The sequence below is a fragment of the Eriocheir sinensis genome, chromosome 44 (genome assembly GCF_024679095.1).
Source record: "Eriocheir sinensis breed Jianghai 21 chromosome 44, ASM2467909v1, whole genome shotgun sequence".
Taxonomy (NCBI): domain Eukaryota; kingdom Metazoa; phylum Arthropoda; class Malacostraca; order Decapoda; family Varunidae; genus Eriocheir; species Eriocheir sinensis.
Genome location: NC_066552.1, coordinates 13,817,711 through 13,836,332, shown reverse-complemented (window position 1 = coordinate 13,836,332; position 18,622 = coordinate 13,817,711). Strand labels below are relative to the sequence as shown.

The window sequence follows — 18,622 nt, the reverse complement described above, 5'->3', positions numbered from 1 at the left end:
AGTCTTTGCATCGCTGGCAGCCTCCTACTCAGCCCGTCGCCTCGATCAATAGCAATCAGGGGGCCGGCGGGCTCCTCCTCCCATTGGTCCGTCTGTGCCACGCTCGCCCGGGCAGTGGCCAAGAAAGTCCTCAGGCACCGCTCAATATATGGGGCTGGAGGCTGTGAGGTCATGTTAGGTCAAATGTTCCTTATATATGACCTCTGGCAATACATATGACCTTTAATCTATCTCTAATCTATATGTATCTTATATGTTATTGGCTCAGAGTCCTCATGCACCGGTCAATATATGGGGCTGCAGGCTGTGAGGTCATATCACGTCAAGCTCTCCTTATGAATGACCTCTGATAATACATATGACCTGTCTTTCTGGAAGTGTTTAGAAGTTATTGGCTAAGAAAGTCCTCAAGAGCCGGTGACATTATCTGTACTGGATGCTGTGAGGTCACATTAGGTCAAATGTTCCTTATGAATGACCTCTGGAAAATATGTGACCTTTAATTTATCTGTCTCTTCTTCAGTATTGGCTAAGAAAGTCTTCAAGGACCGGTCAATATTAGGTACTGGATGCTGTGAGGTCATATCAGGTCAGATGTTCCTCAGGGCTAACCTCTGGTAATACATGTAACGGAGATTAGCACCGAGGCCACGAGCAGCTATAGCCTATACCTTTAACATTTGCTTTATAACTTTAACACGTGTAAAATTATAAGGAAGGCTTCGTGACGCTTAAAAATTACGAGTCCTACCAGTGTAACAAAGACGAGCACTGAGGTAACGAGCATCTATATCTTATGCCTCGAACTCCACTTTCTATTACCTTATATTAACCTATGGAATGCAGGAGGCAGATAGCGAAGAGTTAATATAAATAATGACAGGTTGCGCCCGTCACTTGTCTCTCTATATAAGAAAGGTACAGTGGTTCTTGAAGGTAAACTACATAGAAAAAGATGCAGATTCAGTACTAGACAATGAACAGTACCATGCCATCAAGTCAATAATGAATAATCACATAGAATTCATTATAATTTATTAGTTTGCTTTTTAACTTAGTATGCCATTAAATTTCCTTTCTCCGGTCACGTTTTCTTCCCGTGGTGTGTCATCGGTAAGCCACAGATTGGGTGCATCCTGAGCCGAGATGCCTTGAATGGATAAACGAGAGGAAAACATCTTATTAAACGCATCATATACACCTCACAGTCCATAAACAGTGAGTTTCTATGCTAAGGGACTTATGAGTGTCTGTTTCATGGTCATATTAACATGGGAAGACAGCATCCTCCCTCTCTCATCTCCCATTCTACGCCCTCCATGGCCATCTCCCAAGCCAAGACTCAGGCCAGGACCAAGAGATCATAACCGCCTGTAACCATTCTGGGGCGTGTGACACCCTAGTCCAGTACAGTACAATAAATATATATGCTTAATAGTGAATAAAATAAATAAACGTTTGGTGAGCTTATTAGCACATGGAGTTGGTATTCTTACTCGCATAACCTTGTCTACGTCCTCATTGACTCCATCCAAGCCAAGACCCATTCCAGAGCGTGTGTCACCCTGGCCATTACATTACCATAAATATCTATGGTAAATAATCAATGAGTAGCTCTTTCATGATCTTATTGGTGTGGAAAATCAGTATCTTTTTAATTTCATGGTGCTGCCTACACATGTATTAATAATTGTATAATCACACTCTGTCCTGCCTGGGGGTTGGGATGGCATGTTCCTCCCTTCTCCCTTGTTGTTTACCTGCAACAATAAACTATCAATCAGTATTCTCTCCCTTTCCTCTCCCCTTCTGCAGCCTCCATGACTCCTCCCAGCCAAGACCCAGCCCCGGACCAAGGGATCTGCGCCTCCTGCACCCATCCCAGCGCGTGTGTCATCCTGGCCCAGCCCTCCATTGCTCTTCCTCGTAAAGTGTTTTTCCCAAGCCTTCGCCATTCCGGGCCACACGTTAACCATGGCGGACAGGAAGGCGGAGCTGGAGAGGAAGAAAGCCAAGTTGATGGCCTTACGGGAGGAGAAGGAGCGGCGGAAAAGAGAAAAAGAGCAAAAAGAGGTACGGCTTCTGGGCTGACATTTCTGGGGTTGGATTTTCACGTAACCATAACATTAATATTTCTCTGACCTGCTAGTTATTTAAGGCTATTTTCACTGGTTTTATGATACTATTAGCATTACCTACTAGCTCATCATTGCCGTCTATAGCTGTTTACAAGCATAAGATTATACAGGTGACGTCAGGTAACATCGATTGATTAAAGGTATTTCCAGGCGTCCATTGCTAGTTATTTAAGACTATTTTCACTGGTTTTATGATACTATTAGAGTTACTAGCTTATCATTGTCATCTCCATAGCTATTTACAAACATGGGATAAATATTTCAGGTATTGATTAAAGGTATGATCAGGAATTACAGGTGTCAATTACTAGCTACTTAAGGACTATTTTCACCTGTCTTATGATATTATTAGCATTACTAGCTCACCTATGTCATTATTATACTCTAGATACTCTGTAATTAAGTAGGTTGGTTTGATTGTAGGAACTGATAGGAAGGTTTTTGTAAAGCTTTCACTCATAACGTAATTTTAGCAGGTTATTTTTAGGGTAATTCAATGTTTTATGGCATTTTTGGGGTTACTATATCATTTTAACAGCCCTAGATATGTAATTCAGTTGGTAGGTTTGATTGGAGTAGTTGACAAGATGATTTTCGCAAAGACTTCACTTGTAACGTAATATTGGCATGTTATTTAAGGCCAATTCAGTGTTTTTATGGCGTTTTTGGCATTACTAGCTCACCTGTGTTGTTACTGTACTATGAGACATAATTTACTAGGTAGTGTCGATTGTAGGAACTGACAGGATGGTTTTTATGGCATTATTGGCATTACTATACAATTTTAAAAGCCCTAGATATGTAATTAAGTAGGAAGGGTCAATTGTAGGAACTGACAGGATGGTTTTCGTAAATATTTCACTCAGCATAACATTGGCAGGTTATTTTTAGGGTAATTCAGTGTTTTTATGGCATTATTGGCATTACTATACTATTTTAAAAGCCCTAGATATGTAATTAAGTAGGAAGGGTCAATTGTAGGAACTGACAGGATGGTTTTCGTAAATATCTCACTCATAGCATAACATTGGCAGGTTATTTTTGGGGTAATTCAGTGTTTTTTATGTATTTATTGGCATTACTATACTATTTTAAAAGCCCTAGATATGTAATTAAGTAGGAAGGGTCAATTGGAGGAACTGACAGGATGGTTTTTCATAAAGATTTCGCTTGTTACATAACTTTGGCAGGTAAATTAAGGTTAGTTAAATGTTTTTATGGCGTATATGACATTACTAGCTCACCTGTGCAGTAACAAAATTATTTCTAGAACAAAGTGATGGAACTCTATTATATAAAACGTGATATTAAACACTACAGTAAGCAATAGATAGCAAGGTGTCATATAAGTAATAGCACAGTGAACACTATTATGTAAGACATGATATTAAAGACCGCAGTAAGCAATAGATAGCAAGGTGTCATAAGTAACAGCACAGTGAACACTATTATATAAAACATGATCATATTTAAGACTACAGTAAGCAATAGATAGCAAGGTGTCATAAGTAACAGCACAGTGAACACTATTATATAAAACATGATGATATTTAAGACTACAGTAAGCAATAGATAGCAAGGTGTCATAAGTAACAGCACAGTGAACACTATTATATAAAACATGATCATATTTAAGACTACAGTAAGCAATAGATAACAAGGTGTCATATAAGTAACAGCACAGTGAACACTATTATATAAGACATGACGATATTAAATACTACAGTAAGCAATAGATAGCAAGGTGTCATATAAGTAACAGCACAGTGAACACTATTATATAAAACATGATGATATTAAAGACCGCAGTAAGCAATAGATAGCAAGGTGTCATATAAGTAACAGCACAGTGAACACTATTATATAAGACATGATGATATTAAATACTTCAGTAAGCAATAGATAGCAAGGTGTCAAATAAGTAACAGCACAGTGAACACTATTATATAAGACATGACGATATTAAATACTACAGTAAGCAATAGATAGCAAGGTGTCATATAAGTAACAGCACAATGAACATTAACCAAAATTATCAATATGCCAACATGATTAGCACCCTCAACATTTAATCTATGAGGTAACAAAGAGTAGGAAAGCAAGAAATTTAAAGTACTGAGGGAGGGAGGGAGTCAGGAATACTGCACTTGGCTTTAACAAACTTTTACAACATATACTAATCTAAAAAAAACTTATGATCAAATCTCTAACCTAAAAAGCAACCTGGAAAGCATATAATTAAAGACCATCTCACCTGGGACTTCTAAGCACTCATTCTAAGCACCAATTGAAGCACCCACTCCTCTGTACTCTTTTTAGGAGCAGTATGTAGCTGGCTTTTTTTTTCATTGTTTTTTTTTATGCCCTTGAACTGTCTCCTTTGTTGTAAAAGAAAAAAAAGTAGGCAGTTCTATATATGCACATATGATAACAGGTCAAGTAGTTATTAATTTTATTGTTATTATGTTTAGTATAGAAGCAGGAGTTTGTGGGTTTGTAAGATAAATAGTGGGATAAACAGTTAGCTAGTTATGTATCTTAGTTATTGGGTAGCCTTAAGCATATTACAGGATAGAGAGCAGTTTGGTATAGTTGTGTATTTTATTATGTATCCTTAATGTATCCTTTCTTAGGTGTTAATGGCTTGTTATATAGAGTGTGTGAGATAGAATATATAATGTGATTCCTTAGTTGTATATATTTCATTTTATTCTAGTTTGTATTTATTTATATGAGAGAGAGAGAAGCATATTTTTTTGGAGGAAGCAAGGAAGGAGAGGAGGAGGAAGAGTAGTCATGGGTGGAGAGAGAGAGAGAGAGAGAGAGAGAGAGAGAGAGAGAGAGAGGTTAAACTAGTCATTACATAGTGGTAGTGGTTATGACTAAACAATCACCACCACCACTACCACCACCCTCACAACCACCACCACAGGGTGTCACGCGCCGCTGGCAACAATGATTATACCTGCCGAGCAACGCACCTTTCCACCCTCCTCCTCCTCCTCCTCCTCCTCCTCCTCCTCCCTTCGTTCCTTCCTTCCTTCGCTTCCTCTCTCCTCTTCCGCTTCAGTTGCAACAAGTTATCCACCCACCTCCTCCTCCTCTTCCTCCTCCTCCTTTATGTTGCCTGGTCGTCCAGCTTCTGTGCTTCTTCCTCCTCCTCTTCCTCTTCCTCTTTGTTTAGTCTTCCTATTCCAATATTAGCTTCATTCCTTCTCTCTCTCTCTCTCTCTCTCTCTCTCTCTCTCTCTCTCTCTCTCTCTCTCTCTCTCACGTGATAACCAGCCTTACCTCCCCTCCTTTCTCTCCCTCTTACCAGTGCTCTTCATTATCGGCCCAGTGCTCTTCATTATTTACATCAACGACGTGGATGTTGGACTCAATAACCGCATTAGTAAATTTGCAGACGACACAAAGATTGGTAACTCGGTTCTCACTGACGAAGACAGGCAAAGCCTCCAAGAGGATTTGCACAAAATTTCAACTTGGTCGGATAGATGGAGATGCCCTTTAACGTAGAAAAGTTCCAGGTCCTTCAAGTTGGAACGAGGAATAAAAAGTTTGATTACGAAATGCGCGGCGTTAAACTCAAAAGCGTTCAATGCGTCAAGGACTTGGGGGTCAAAATCGCGTCAAACCTCAAATTCTCACAGCAATGCATCGATGCAGCAAATAAAGCGAACAGAATGTTGGGCTTCATTAAAAGAAACTTTTTATTTAAGAATAAAGATGTAATACTCCCGCTCTACAACAGTTTAGTCAGACCCCACTTGGAATATGCGGTACAGTTTTGGTCTCCTCACCATGCAAAGGATATTGCTAAATTAGAAGGTGTTCAGCGTCGGGCAACGAAAATTATCCCTTCCTTGCGCAACAAATCCTACGAAGAAAGGCTTTCTACCCTTAACATGTTCTCTATTGAGAAACGTCGCCTCCGAGGAAAACTGATCGAATGTTTTAAAATACTTAATGGTTTCACGAATGTAGACAGATCAACATTGTTTATGATCGATGACACTTTGCGCACGAGGAACAATGGCGTAAAACTCAGATGTAGACAAGTAAATTCAGACTGCACCAAATTTTTCTTCACCAACGTTGTAGTGCGAGAATGGAATAAGCTCCCATCATCAGTGGTCCAGTGTAACACGATTGACTCCTTCAAAAATAAGCTCGACCGTCACTTCCTTCAACTTAATATCAACTAGAGTAGAAATGCAACGTTTTGGAGTCTTCTGATTAATGTAAAATCACTTAGGTTTAAGGACAGACCACCAAGTCTGGACCATGGGGTCTGTGTGGTCTGATTTTCTATGTAAATCTATGTAAATCCTCTTCTCTCCTCCCTCCTCCCCTTTTCTCCTCTCTGAACTTCCCTCCTTTCCTCCTCTCTTCCCTCCCTCTTCCTCCCTCCCTCTCCCCTTCCTCTAATCTATCTCCCTCCTCCCCTTCCTCTCCTATCTTCCTCCCCCTCCCTCTCCTCCCTTCTCTCTCCCAGTCCACTAGTCATGAAATTGCATCTTTTAGTGTTGTTCAAGCAGGTGTAGGAGGCAGACGCACGCTGCTGTGCTCCTCGGAAAGACCTTGAACGAGAGAGGGAGAGAGAGAGGGAGAGGAGGAGGAGGAGGGAGAGAGAGAGAGAGAGAGAGAGACTTCATAAGCCGTGTGCATTGTGATAGAAAAAAAAGAAAAGAATATTGAAGTTAGTGAAGGAAGTTTTGTGGTTTATTCATGAGAAGTTTTAATATATCCATCACGTGTGTCACTGTGTGTGTGTATGTGTGTTTTAACTATTGAAAAGAAAGGCATATGGATGATAATGATAATAATAATAATAATAATAATAATAATAATAATAATAATAATAATAAGAAAAAGGAATTATATTAAGGCTTCTATAGTGTATTATCTCAGTGTTATTGTTGTTGTTGTTGTTGTTGTTGTTGTTGCGGGGGAGAGAGAACGTGCAAGAGGAAGTGATTTGAAGTCAGAGGAAAAAAAATATTAAAGCAGGAAAAAAATATGCATTGTTGTGTCTCTCTCTCTCTCTCTCTCTCTCTCTCTCTCTCTCTCTCTCTCTCTCTCTCTCTCTCTCTCTCTCTCTCTCCACAATTTATTGCTACTACTACTACTACTACTACTACTACTACTACTACTACTACCACTACCACTACTACTACTACTACCACTACTACTACTACTACTACCACTACTACTACTACTACTACTACCTATAATAAAAATAATGATAATAGTAATAATAATAATAATGATACTAATGTTAATAATTCCCTTGCATCTCCAAAAATAACATAAACAGAAAATAAAATAAAAACTTGAAAATAAAATAAAAGAAAAAAAGAAAATAAAAGAAAAAGAAAATAAGTCAAAGAGAAAACAAAAAAGAAAACAAAAGAAAACAAACTGGAAATAAAATAAAACAAAAACAAAAAAAGAAAAGAAAATAAACGAAAAAAAAAAAATGGAAATAAACTAAACTAAAGACTAAATAATAAAAGAAAAGAAAACTAGAAAATAAAATGAAATAAAGAGAAAATTAGTGAAATAAAAAAAAGAAAAACAAAGAAAAAAAAAATCAGACCCTTCAATCAACCATCCCTCACCCCATCCATCCGTCCATCCATCCATCCGTCCATCCACCCAGACCAGCCATGGAGGGCCTAAGCCACGGTCTGGGTTTTGGGCTGGGCTCCTCGGATCGACGGAGTGTGTGGAAGGAGGAGAAGGAGCGGAAACTGGCCAAGCTCAAGCAACTCAAGGCGGAGAGAGAGAAGCGGAGGAGAGGACAGATGGAGAAAGAGGTCCCTGATGTTGTTGTTGTTATTGATTTCTGTTGTTATTTATACTTTTTTTTTTTTCCGGTGGTGGTGGTGGTGGTGGTATTGTGGAGAGGGAAAGAGGAGGAGGAGGAGGACAGATGGAGATAAAGGTCCCTGTTGTTGTTGTTATTGATTTTGTTGTTATTTCTACCTTTGTTATTTATTTATTTATTTTTCCTTTCTTTCCCTCCATCCTCCTCCCTTATTTCATCTCTTCTTGCATTCCTTTCTCTCCCTCCTTCCTTCTTTCCTCCTCTCTTCTCCCATTCCTTCTTTCACACAACACTTCTCTCTCCTTTCCTTTCCCTCCTTCCCTCTCTCCGCTCCCATTCCTTCCTTCCCTCCTTCCTTCGTCTACTAAAGCAAGCTGAATATATGAAAAGACCCCAATACTTATGTTTTCCTCTTTCCTTCCAGGCGCAGGAGGCAGCCGTGCGCGCCAGCAGTGCTCCGCGGGATGACCAGGACTTGGATAAGGTGCTGGCGTCGCTTGGCGTGGCCCCCGTGTCAGGTGAGCCTCGGATTCTGGTTATTACTGTTAGATGCTTCCACCCCTCACATCAAGTATATTTCCAGGGCTGAGTAAGATATATCTCGGGTCCTAATGACTAGCTTTGTTTGTTAATGTTATAGAAGCTGTGTCAAACTAGATGCTTCCACCCTCACATCAGTTTTGTGGGTTCATGTTGTAGGAGCTGTGTCAAACTACCATAAGGGTCATAAAAGTACTACCTGTGGAAATACTCAGGAGTCCTATGAAAGGCTTGTCAGATGTGTGAGCATGGGCGCCAAAATGTTTGAAAATGTGGCCGTTTGATGTGCAGTTCCCATGATTACAGTTTATTTGCCTACTAATAAATGTATAGCAATGGAAGGAGCTCAAGGGTAGCCTAAGCAAACATATAACAGTTCCTCTTCTTCATTTTACATCAGTATTTTATCTTTTTGGGCTTGGAAGGGTTATGAGTATGATGAAAACAGTTTGAATCTTTAATTACATCAGTTTCAATGGATTAGAGGATATGGAGAGGGAGAGATGACGTGGATATTGATATACCCCTAACACTTCTTCCTCTAACCACTAGCACAACCACTAACCCTCTCTAGGACATCCACTAACCACTATAAGACAGCCACTAACTTTCGCCTTCTCCCTTCAACAGATGTCCTCCTCAGCATGTCCAGCACAGCCTCGGATTCTGGGGGCGACTTAACAGCCTCGCCGGACAAGAGTCTCGAGGCAAACTCTTCCATGTCGCCCAGAACACCATGGTGAGAGAGAGAGGGAGAGGGAGGGAAGGGAAGAGAAGAGAAGAGAAGGGAAGGAAAAGGAAAGGCAAGGGGAAAGAAAGGAAGGGAAGGGAAAGGAAAGGAAGGGAATGGAAAAGAGATGGGAAATAAAAAAAAAAAAAAAAAATTGTGTCCGCATGTGTGTGTGTGTGTGTGTGTGTGTGTGTTATCTCCTGTATACTATCTGGTAATTGTTCAGTTCTGAGTCGCTTTATCTCGAACACGGAAAGTTATCTTATCTTCACATTTTTTCACCACTGTGTGCAGCATCCCTTTTGTTTCCCTGCTGTTTTTAATCTATAAGTACCTGATGAGCCTGGCAACTGTACCATAGGATGTTAAAAGAGATGAATATATAGGAATAAATGAGAAAATATATTGGTAGTAGAGTGTTGAATGGGGAGATGTATATATCTGATTACTGGCTTATGTGGACCAGGGACGTAATGCAAAATATAAATGATAAAATCCCTATTTCTCACTCCTTTGAAGAAATGAATAGGAAGAAAAGTAAATATATGGTTAATGGGTAAATAGAACTAGGTTAATACCCCCCTAAAGACTGCACAAGTAACTAGGTCAACAAGGTCAACACAACTATAGGTCAACACAACAAGGTCAGCACAACTAGGTCAACACAACTATAGGTCAGTACTTCTAGATACATTCACCCCCCCACCAACCCCACCCTCTCTTGTCTGCCCCCACAGCAAGAAGCCTCCGCCGCAGCTGTCTGTTGTCAGCGTGCAGGCCACCAACATTCCACCGAAGGAGACCGTCACCTACAGCAAGGGCATCCAGACATCAGGCTCCGGCGAGGGGCACGGTTAGTTCCTGAGACAACTGTTTGGGACTGTTGGATTTGGGCGAGGGAAGGGTCGGTATAGTATTGCCGTTAATAGTGACGTTACAGCATTGGTTTGTTAGATAACTCTTTGTAGGTTTGTTTAAGGAAGGGAAGGTTTTGTAAGAGTAGTGAAGTTACACCATTAGTTCCTTATATGACTCTCTGTGGGTTTGTTTGGGCAAGGGATGGAGAGGGAAGGGAAGGTTATGTTACAATATTGAGCATGGTTAGTTCCTGAGACAACTGTGTAAGGAATGGATAAGGAAGGGAAGGTTTTGTAAGAGTATGTTACAGCATTAGTTCCTTATATGACTCTCTGTGGGTTTGTTTGGGCAAGAGATGGAGAGGGAAGGGTAGCTTATGTTAGGGTATAGAGCATGGTTAGTTCCTGAGACAACTGCTTGGTGTTTGTTTAAGGAATGGACAAGGAAGGGAAGGTTTGGTTAGAATATAGTATTACTGATATTAGTATTAACTAGTCTTGAAGAAGTGGATGCATAGGACAGAAGATACTGGCAACAACATACAAGAGAAGAAGAAGAAGGAGTATGTTAGCATATGAAGGTGTGGGAGGAAGGGAGAGGCCAGACCATGCATTGTTTTAACTCGTTTCCAAGCTGGTTATTTAGAGACATGGAGAAAGAAAACGCATAGAGGTGCTGGAGTGAAATATCTTTAATACTAGGGTAGGATTAGGTCAGTACTTATTTCCCAAAGTAGTTTACTCGAGAAAGAAAAGTAGACTAGGTTTTGGGGTATAAATTAGTTTCCATATTAGGACGGTGATGGTGGGGGTTGATGCTTTCATTATATTAACTTTATTTAATCTATAGCAGCATGGTAGTGATATATAGTATACTGTAATATTCATGGTGATGGCAGGGATGTACTAATGGACATATCCTGGGCAGTATAGCAGCCTGGTATTAGTGTTAGTATGAGTAGCATTAGTATTAGTATTAGGGCTGGTATAAGTGGTCCATCATATACCATTTATTAGTGTTAGTATGGGTAGTATTAGTATTAGTGCTAGTATAAGTAGCCAGCCATTTACCATTTCTTAGTCTGTTTTTTTTAATATATGTTTTTAATGCAATGCCTAACCACATATATATTTATTTTCCAGCATATCATTTTATTTACCACCTTGCGATGTCATTATAAGTATTCTGTATTTTAGTAACTGCTGTATGTACTCATGTAACTACCTATTAGTATCATTTTTAGAAGGGTACTAAAATCGAATATACTAATGATTTTTTGGGTTATTCATTCTGCAATCAAATACATCACAGGCTTAGAGGAAGGTGGTTGATTTTAATGTTCGTAGAAGCCATATACTTTCCTGGTGCTGAATTTATCCCTCAGTCGAATATATCATAAGTACCGTAACCTGTACCTTGAGATCACCTTTTACATGAGTACTCTAGACAGTCATGTTGGCCGGCCTTGATATACACAGGTTCTATCTTATTATTATTATTACTATTGTTATCATTTTTATTGTTATCCATGAAAGGGGGTCAAGTGAATTAAAAAGATGCTATTGACCCAAACAGAGTCCCCTCGATAACTAGGCTTTTAGACAAAAATAAAAATAAGGAGAATGTATTAAAAGGAGGGAGACAAAACAATACCTAATGGATTATTAAAGTACAAGTGCTATGTTCACACACACCCCTCACTGTGTATATCAAGGGCCGACTGTATACATATCCATAATACTATAATAATTGCAGTTTCCCCCATTACAGAGGTTAAGGGATATAGTCTAACCAATGTCGTATAGCCGTAAGAGTACATATATATCATAAGTCTCATTCTGTATATGTTTGTGTATATGTATAATGATTTTTTAACCACCGATGTCAATGTAAATAATCTAAGTTTCCCCCATTGAGTGACTTCTGAGGATTCGTATTGTATGTAAGTGACCCATCCTGGCCCCTTCCCTCTCCCCCTCCCCCCCTCGACAGCAAAGCCCTGGATGGAGTCAATAAGCGCTAGAAAGGGTTTAGAAGGATGTCTGGTTTTAAGTGTTTATTGTCTGGGGTGTGTTCGTCAGTTTGTTACGCACGTGTTCCGGTCAGTTAGCGCACCAGGAAAAAAACAAAACCTCACTGGCTGATGGTGATGTTTGTTTTGAAAGACATTTTGAAACTTTATTATCATTATTATTGTTTTTTTATATATATGATTGCTGAGCGGAACGGTGCGGACAGGCTGGCAGACACACTCACTCGCTCGCTCCCCCTCGACGTAAACAGTGACAAGTCCGATGCATTTCTAGGAGGAGGGAGGAATGGCGCTGTATAGGCCTAGTAATTTGGGGTCATTTATTTCTAGGGGGAGGAGGGATGGTGATGTATAGGCCTAGTAATTTGGGGTCATTTCTAGAGGGAGGGAAGGAGGGATGGCAATATATAGGCCTAGGTGATGTCTAGGCCTAAGTGATGTCTAGGCCTAGTAGTTTTGGGGGCCTTTATTTGCTGATATTTCCTCCCTTTCTTTGATATCCGCTTCACTTTGCAAGCTTTTTTTTTCCTCTTCTTAAAACAAAGTCGTCGGTGGTTGAGAGTTAGGCCTAGGTGATGCATAGGCCTAGTAGTTTGGGGTCATTTATTCACTTATATTTCCTCCTCTTCTTTGATATCCACGTCCCTTCGCAAGCTTTTTTTTTTCTCCTTTCAAAACAGAGTCGGCGTTGGTTGAAGAGTTTGTTCCATGAGATGCCATTTTCAAACATAACTTCCTTCCCTTTTTCCGATCCTCAAATTCTGTTTCTCTTTCTTTCTTCCAGTCTTCTTTATCCTTTCTCTTTGTTCTTCTGCTTCTCCTTGACTCGTCCTTTCTCCTACGCTCTTTATTTTCATCTCCATTTCCTCCCTCGCCTCCCTTTCCTTCCGTTTCTGAGACATGTTCCGTTTCCATTCCTCTCTCTATTCTTTATGTTTATCTCTATTCCCTCCCTTTCCTTCCGTTTCTGAGACATGTTCTGTTTCCATTCATCCCTCTATTCCTTCTTTACTTGTCCATTGCGCTCTCCATTCTTTATGTTTATCTCTATTCCCTTCTTTTCCTTCCCCTTTTCCCACTCCTCAAATCTCATGGAATAAACTCTTGGCCACAGTCTGCCATTCAATAAAACAGAGCATGGACGAACACAGAAAACCAAGGGGTGTTTGTGGGGGACTCAAGCACAGAGGGACGTAAGGAAGGACAAGGCACGGTGTTATAGCTGTGGTGGTAGCATCTCCACCACCACCACCACCACCACCACTAGCACCACCACCACCACTGCATGACATGGGAGGGGTAGGAGATGCATGGGTATGGGTGTATGGGTATAGCTAAGGTCATACATACACTGTCACTGGCTTGTTGGGTGAGCCTACTGTAAAGGGCGTGAAGGAAGGGAAGGTGTCGGGCAACCACTGCATCACTTCTTCTCCTAGAGGGTTATGGTGCAAGGAGTGATTGAGGAGGAAAGAAGAAGGGTAAAAACTCCTATTTCTTGATGGGTGAGCTCTTCCACAAAGGGCATGAAGGAAGGGAAGGTGTCGGGCAACCACAGCATCACTTCTTCTCCGAGAGGCTTATGGTGTGAGAAGTATTTGAATGGGAAAACAGAAGGGTCAAAAACTCCTATTTCTTGATGGGTAAACTCTTCCGCAAAGGGCATGAAGGAAGGGAAGGTGTCGGAAAGCATCATCGCTCCTACTGTTTGAGGCTTTATGGTGCAAGGAAGTGAATGAAGAGGAAAGAAAAGGGTAAAAATTCCTATTTCATGGTGGGTGAACTCTTCCGCAAAGGGCATGAGGGAAGGGAAGGTGTCGGAAAGCACTATCGCCCCTTCTGTGACAGGCTGTATGGTGTCGGAAAGCACTGTATCGCTCCTTCTGTGTGAGGCTGTGAGGTGTGAGTGAGGAGGAAGAAGAAGCAAAGGGACTGTCTGTGTTGGTCTCTGACGGTTGTCGGCTTCACTCTTGTCTGTCTGTCTGTCTTGGTTATGAGGTTTGGTTTGGTTAGGTTTGCCATTTTGTACTCATGCAACCCTCCCTCTGTCTCTCAATGTCTCTCTCTCTCTCCTTCTTTCCTTCTCTTCCTCTCTCTCTCTCTCTTTCTTCCTTTTTCCATTCGTCTTTCTCCCTTTCCTCCTTCCTCCCTGTCTCCCTCTTCCTATGTCTCAATCTCTCCTTCTCTGTCCCTCCCTTTCCTTCTCTTCCTCTCCGACCCTCTCCCTCATATGTGGTACTCTGCAGACTTATTCCCTAGTGACCAAGGGACGATTCTTTGGTTCTTTATACAACTAGGGACATGCTTGCTAGTTTGTACGCACCACGCCAACTATATAAAATAAATAGCTCGTATAAGGAAAAAATTTGGTTTGGTGTGAATTTCAGCTGGACGTGCTAGTGCCATAATGTGACTATTAATGTAAACTCGAAATCTGTGTTAACCCGAATTTTAAGTTTTGTTTTGTTTTGTTTTGTGTTTTAAATTTAAAGTTTGCCGAGGGAAGAAAGAAGGCAGGAATGAACTGTTTTTTGATGTAGAGTTCAGTACGTAATCAGTTTTTATTTCGTTTTTCATATTATCGTAAAATTTTAAGTCAAGATTTCTTTTTTTTTACTAATATCTTGCTTCTTAAATTTAAAGTTTGCTCATGAAAGAAAAAAGAAGGCAGGATTAACTTTTTTCAGTATAAAGTTCAATACGTAATCAGTTTTTATTTCTTCTTTTATATCAACGTAAATTTTAAGTCTGTATTTAGTCTTTACTTTAATAGTTTGCTTCTGAATGTAAGGTTTGTCCAGGAAAATAATGCAAGAGTAAACTTTTTTCAATATAAAGTTCAATACGTAATCAGTTTTTATTTCGTTTTTTATATCAACGTAAATTTTAAGTCAATATTTAGTCTTTACTTTAATATTTTGCTTCTTGAATGTAAAGTTTGTCCAGGAAAATAATGCAAGAGTTAACTTTTTTCAATATAAAGTTCAATACGTAATCAGTTTTTATTTCTTCTTTTATATCAATGTAAATTTTAAGTCAATATTTAGTCTTTCCTTTAATAGTTTGCTTCTGAATGTAAAGTTTGTCCAGGAAAATAATGCAAGAGTTAACTTTTTTCAATATAAAGTTCAATACGTAATCAGTTTTTCTTTTTTCTTTTATACCAACGGAAATTTTAAGTCAACATTTAGTCTTTACTTTAATAGTTTGCTTCTGAATGTAAAGTTTGTCCAGGAAAATAATGCAAGAGTTAACTTTTTTCAATATAAAGTTCAATACGTAATCAGTTTTTCTTTTTTCTTTTATACCAACGGAAATTTTAAGTCAACATTTAGTCTTTACTTTAATAGTTTGCTTCTGAATGTAAAGTTTGTCCAGGAAAATAATGCAAGAGTTAACTTTTTTCAATATAAAGTTCAATACGTAATCAGTTTTTATTTCTTCTTTTATATCAACGTAAATTTTAAGTCAATATTTAGTCTTTACTTTAATAGTTTGCGTCTTGAATGTGAAGTTTGTCCAGGAAAATAATGCAAGAGTTAACTTTTTTCAATATAAAGTTCAATACGTAATCAGTTTTTATTTCGTTTTTTATATCAACGTAAATTTTAAGTCAGTATTTAGTCTTTAATATTTTGCTTCTGAATGTAAGGTTTGTCCAGGAAAATAATGCAAGAGTTAACTTTTTCATCAATATAAAGTCTAATAACCAATCAATATTTTTTCATTAATTTATTTTTATTTTCCTGTTCGAGTACTAATTGGGTGGTGCGTACAAACTGGCTAACAGGTCCTGAAGCATAGATAACCTGAGGATGGATTCGAGTATCTTTCCGCCTGTCGCAAGTAGAGGGTTTGAATGCCTTGAAACACTCCTGGATTCCCTTGACACATGACACCACTCACTTGGTTCTCTTCCCTCACACATGCGATTCCTTTTATTCCTTTTTGATCCTGTTATATGAACGTTTCTGGTTTTTATCCTATTGCAGGGGTGCTTGATCCTCCTCCTCTGACCACCCAATTCCTTTTATTTCCTCTTTGATCCTCTTTCCATCAATTCCATACAAGTGATTCCTTTTATTATTTCCTCTTCGATCCTATTATATGAATGTTTGTAGATTTGATTATATTGTAGGGGTGCTTGATCCTCCTCCTCTGAACACCCAATTCCTCTTAATCCTCTTCGATCCTTTTGTCTGAAGCTTTGATCCTATTTCTATCAATTCCATACAAACAATGCCTTTTATTCCTCTTCGATCCTATTATATGAATGTTTGTAGCTTTTATTATATTGAAGGGGTGCTTGATCCTCCTCCTCTGAACACCCAATTCCTCTTAATCCTCTTCGATCCTTTTGCCTGAAGCTTTGATCCTCTTTCCATCAATTCCATACAAGCATTGCCTTTTATTCCTCTTTGATCCTATTATATGAATGTTTGTAGCTTTTATTATATTGAAGGGGTGCTTGATCCTCCTCCTCTGAACACCCAATTCCTTTTATGCCTCTTTGAACCCTTTGACTGAACCTTATGACACCACTTTCTTGATCCTATTTACTGAACTTCTATGATTTTTTAGCAATGGCTTGATTTCTTTCCGTAAACAAGCAATGCCTTTTTCTCCCTCTTTGATCCTATTCACTGATCCTCTCTGATTTCTCTGACATACTGAAGCGCCTTGCAGTGATCCTTTATTTTTGGGTCATCACTTTCTCGATCCCTTCCTCCTCCTCCATATGGGATTTGATTCTTGCTTTCCTTTCCTTCTGATCCTGTAGATTGAAGCCTTTTAGCAGTACAGTCGTCCCTCAAATAGTACAGTTTTCAATAGTTCGGTTTTGGGTTTATGTGGATTTTCTAAGAAGATTTTTTCGGATTTTTAAATTTCCCGACGAGCAGGAAATTTAAAAATCCAAAAAGATCTTGTATGACAATCCATATAAAGCCGAAACCGAACTATTGGAAAACCGTACTGTTTGAGGGACAACTGCAGTAGTATTAGATCCCTTATATTGGCGATCCCTTCTATAACCGGGTAGTGCTGGCTATGGAAGTGATGCCTGTGTAGGATTAAGTCTTCTTCATGTATATTGGACTAATTTCCTTACAGTATTCATTGGTATACATAAACACACATACACATACATATATACACATACAAACACACATTATGCATTTCACTATACACCAAAAAAATTATTTCATGCAGTTTCATCACCACCATCACCACCATCACCACCATCACCACCACCACCATCACCACCATCACCACCACTATCACCACCACCACCACCACCACTATCACCACCTTACTAAAACCACATTCTCAAAAACAGTAAAAATTTTGCAATATTTTTTTTCTATCTTCGTAATGTGTGTACCTCCTTCCTCCTCTTCCTCCTCCTCCTCCTCCTCTTCCTCCTCCTCTTCCTCACATCCAGCATGGCGCATGAGGATCGGCATGTTGTCTCAGCTTCAGTTAGTTCGTTAGTTCGTCTGTTATCGTACTTATTTCCGTTCCCATTCTCGAGCGCTGACCGAGAATGAGGAGGCAAACGCACCCATTCTAGAGGCCCGACCTAGATGTTGTTGTTGTTGTTATTGTTGTTCTTACTTTCCCTGTTGATGTCGAGGCTTACCATAGCATCGTTGGGGCTGTTTAAACCTCTTTCGCTACCCTTAATTAATTTCTAGATATCATAAGTTGTAGAAATAGTAAGCGATCTTCATTATTTATTTTGGGCAGTCTTCTAACTCATCTCTAATTATATATATGAACTAAAGACTAACATTTTTTTTGCAGCTTCCTAATTAAAATATACGTCCTGATAATTTTATGTGCTTAGAATACGTCTTGATAATTTTATATGTCAAGGCAGTTTAGTTTAGAAAGTCTCGCTATTCTATAAGTATTTGGATGTTAAGTTTAAGCGGGAAATAATTTTATACCAGCAATTTTTAGATTAGAAAAGGTCAAGCCAATCTATTATTACCTAAGTTTAAGTGGGAAATATTTTTCTACCACTAATTTTTAGCTTAGAAAAAATCAAACCAATCTATTGTCATCTAAATTTAAGCAGAAATAATTTTACACCACAATTTTTAGCTTAGAAAAGGTCAAACTATTCTATTTTTATTTACATTTCAGCGGAAACATTTTTATACTAGCAAATTTTAGGTGACACAAACTAGCGACAGGGCTCAGAAAACCTCTCCTAGTGAAGTGAGGGACGGAAGTGACTAGCGTTCCATCCCTGATCTATCCCTGTAGCGTCAGTGTATAGTGGATAGCAAGGCTTCTAGGCATACTAAAATCTAATCCGGCTAAGGTGACAACACATCAAGGCACTCGCTCCTTTCTTAGTTAACCCGTCCGCTGTGATTGGCACAGATTTGGCCTTCACTGGTAGCCTGGTAACATATCCTCCCAGGTCTTTCTCTGCCACTGTGGTGGGTAGTGGAGTGTCTCCCATGTGGTATTGGTATGAT

At 39.3% G+C, this 18,622-nt stretch overlaps 1 protein-coding gene across 1 annotated transcript in view; it reads left to right on the top strand.

Annotated features, from left to right (window-relative positions):
* The first annotated feature begins 6,704 nt into the window (after positions 1–6,704).
* LOC126980582 (cytoplasmic dynein 1 intermediate chain-like) overlaps positions 6,705–18,622 on the top strand; it is a 49,599-nt gene continuing 37,681 nt past the window's right edge. Inside the window, exons 1-5 of the mRNA XM_050830661.1 lie at positions 6,705–6,840; positions 7,459–7,960; positions 8,396–8,489; positions 9,142–9,250; positions 9,979–10,094. Coding sequence (XP_050686618.1) covers positions 7,811–7,960; positions 8,396–8,489; positions 9,142–9,250; positions 9,979–10,094 — 469 coding nt within the window. The 5' untranslated portion in view covers positions 6,705–6,840; positions 7,459–7,810. The remainder of the gene's footprint in view (positions 6,841–7,458; positions 7,961–8,395; positions 8,490–9,141; positions 9,251–9,978; positions 10,095–18,622) is intronic.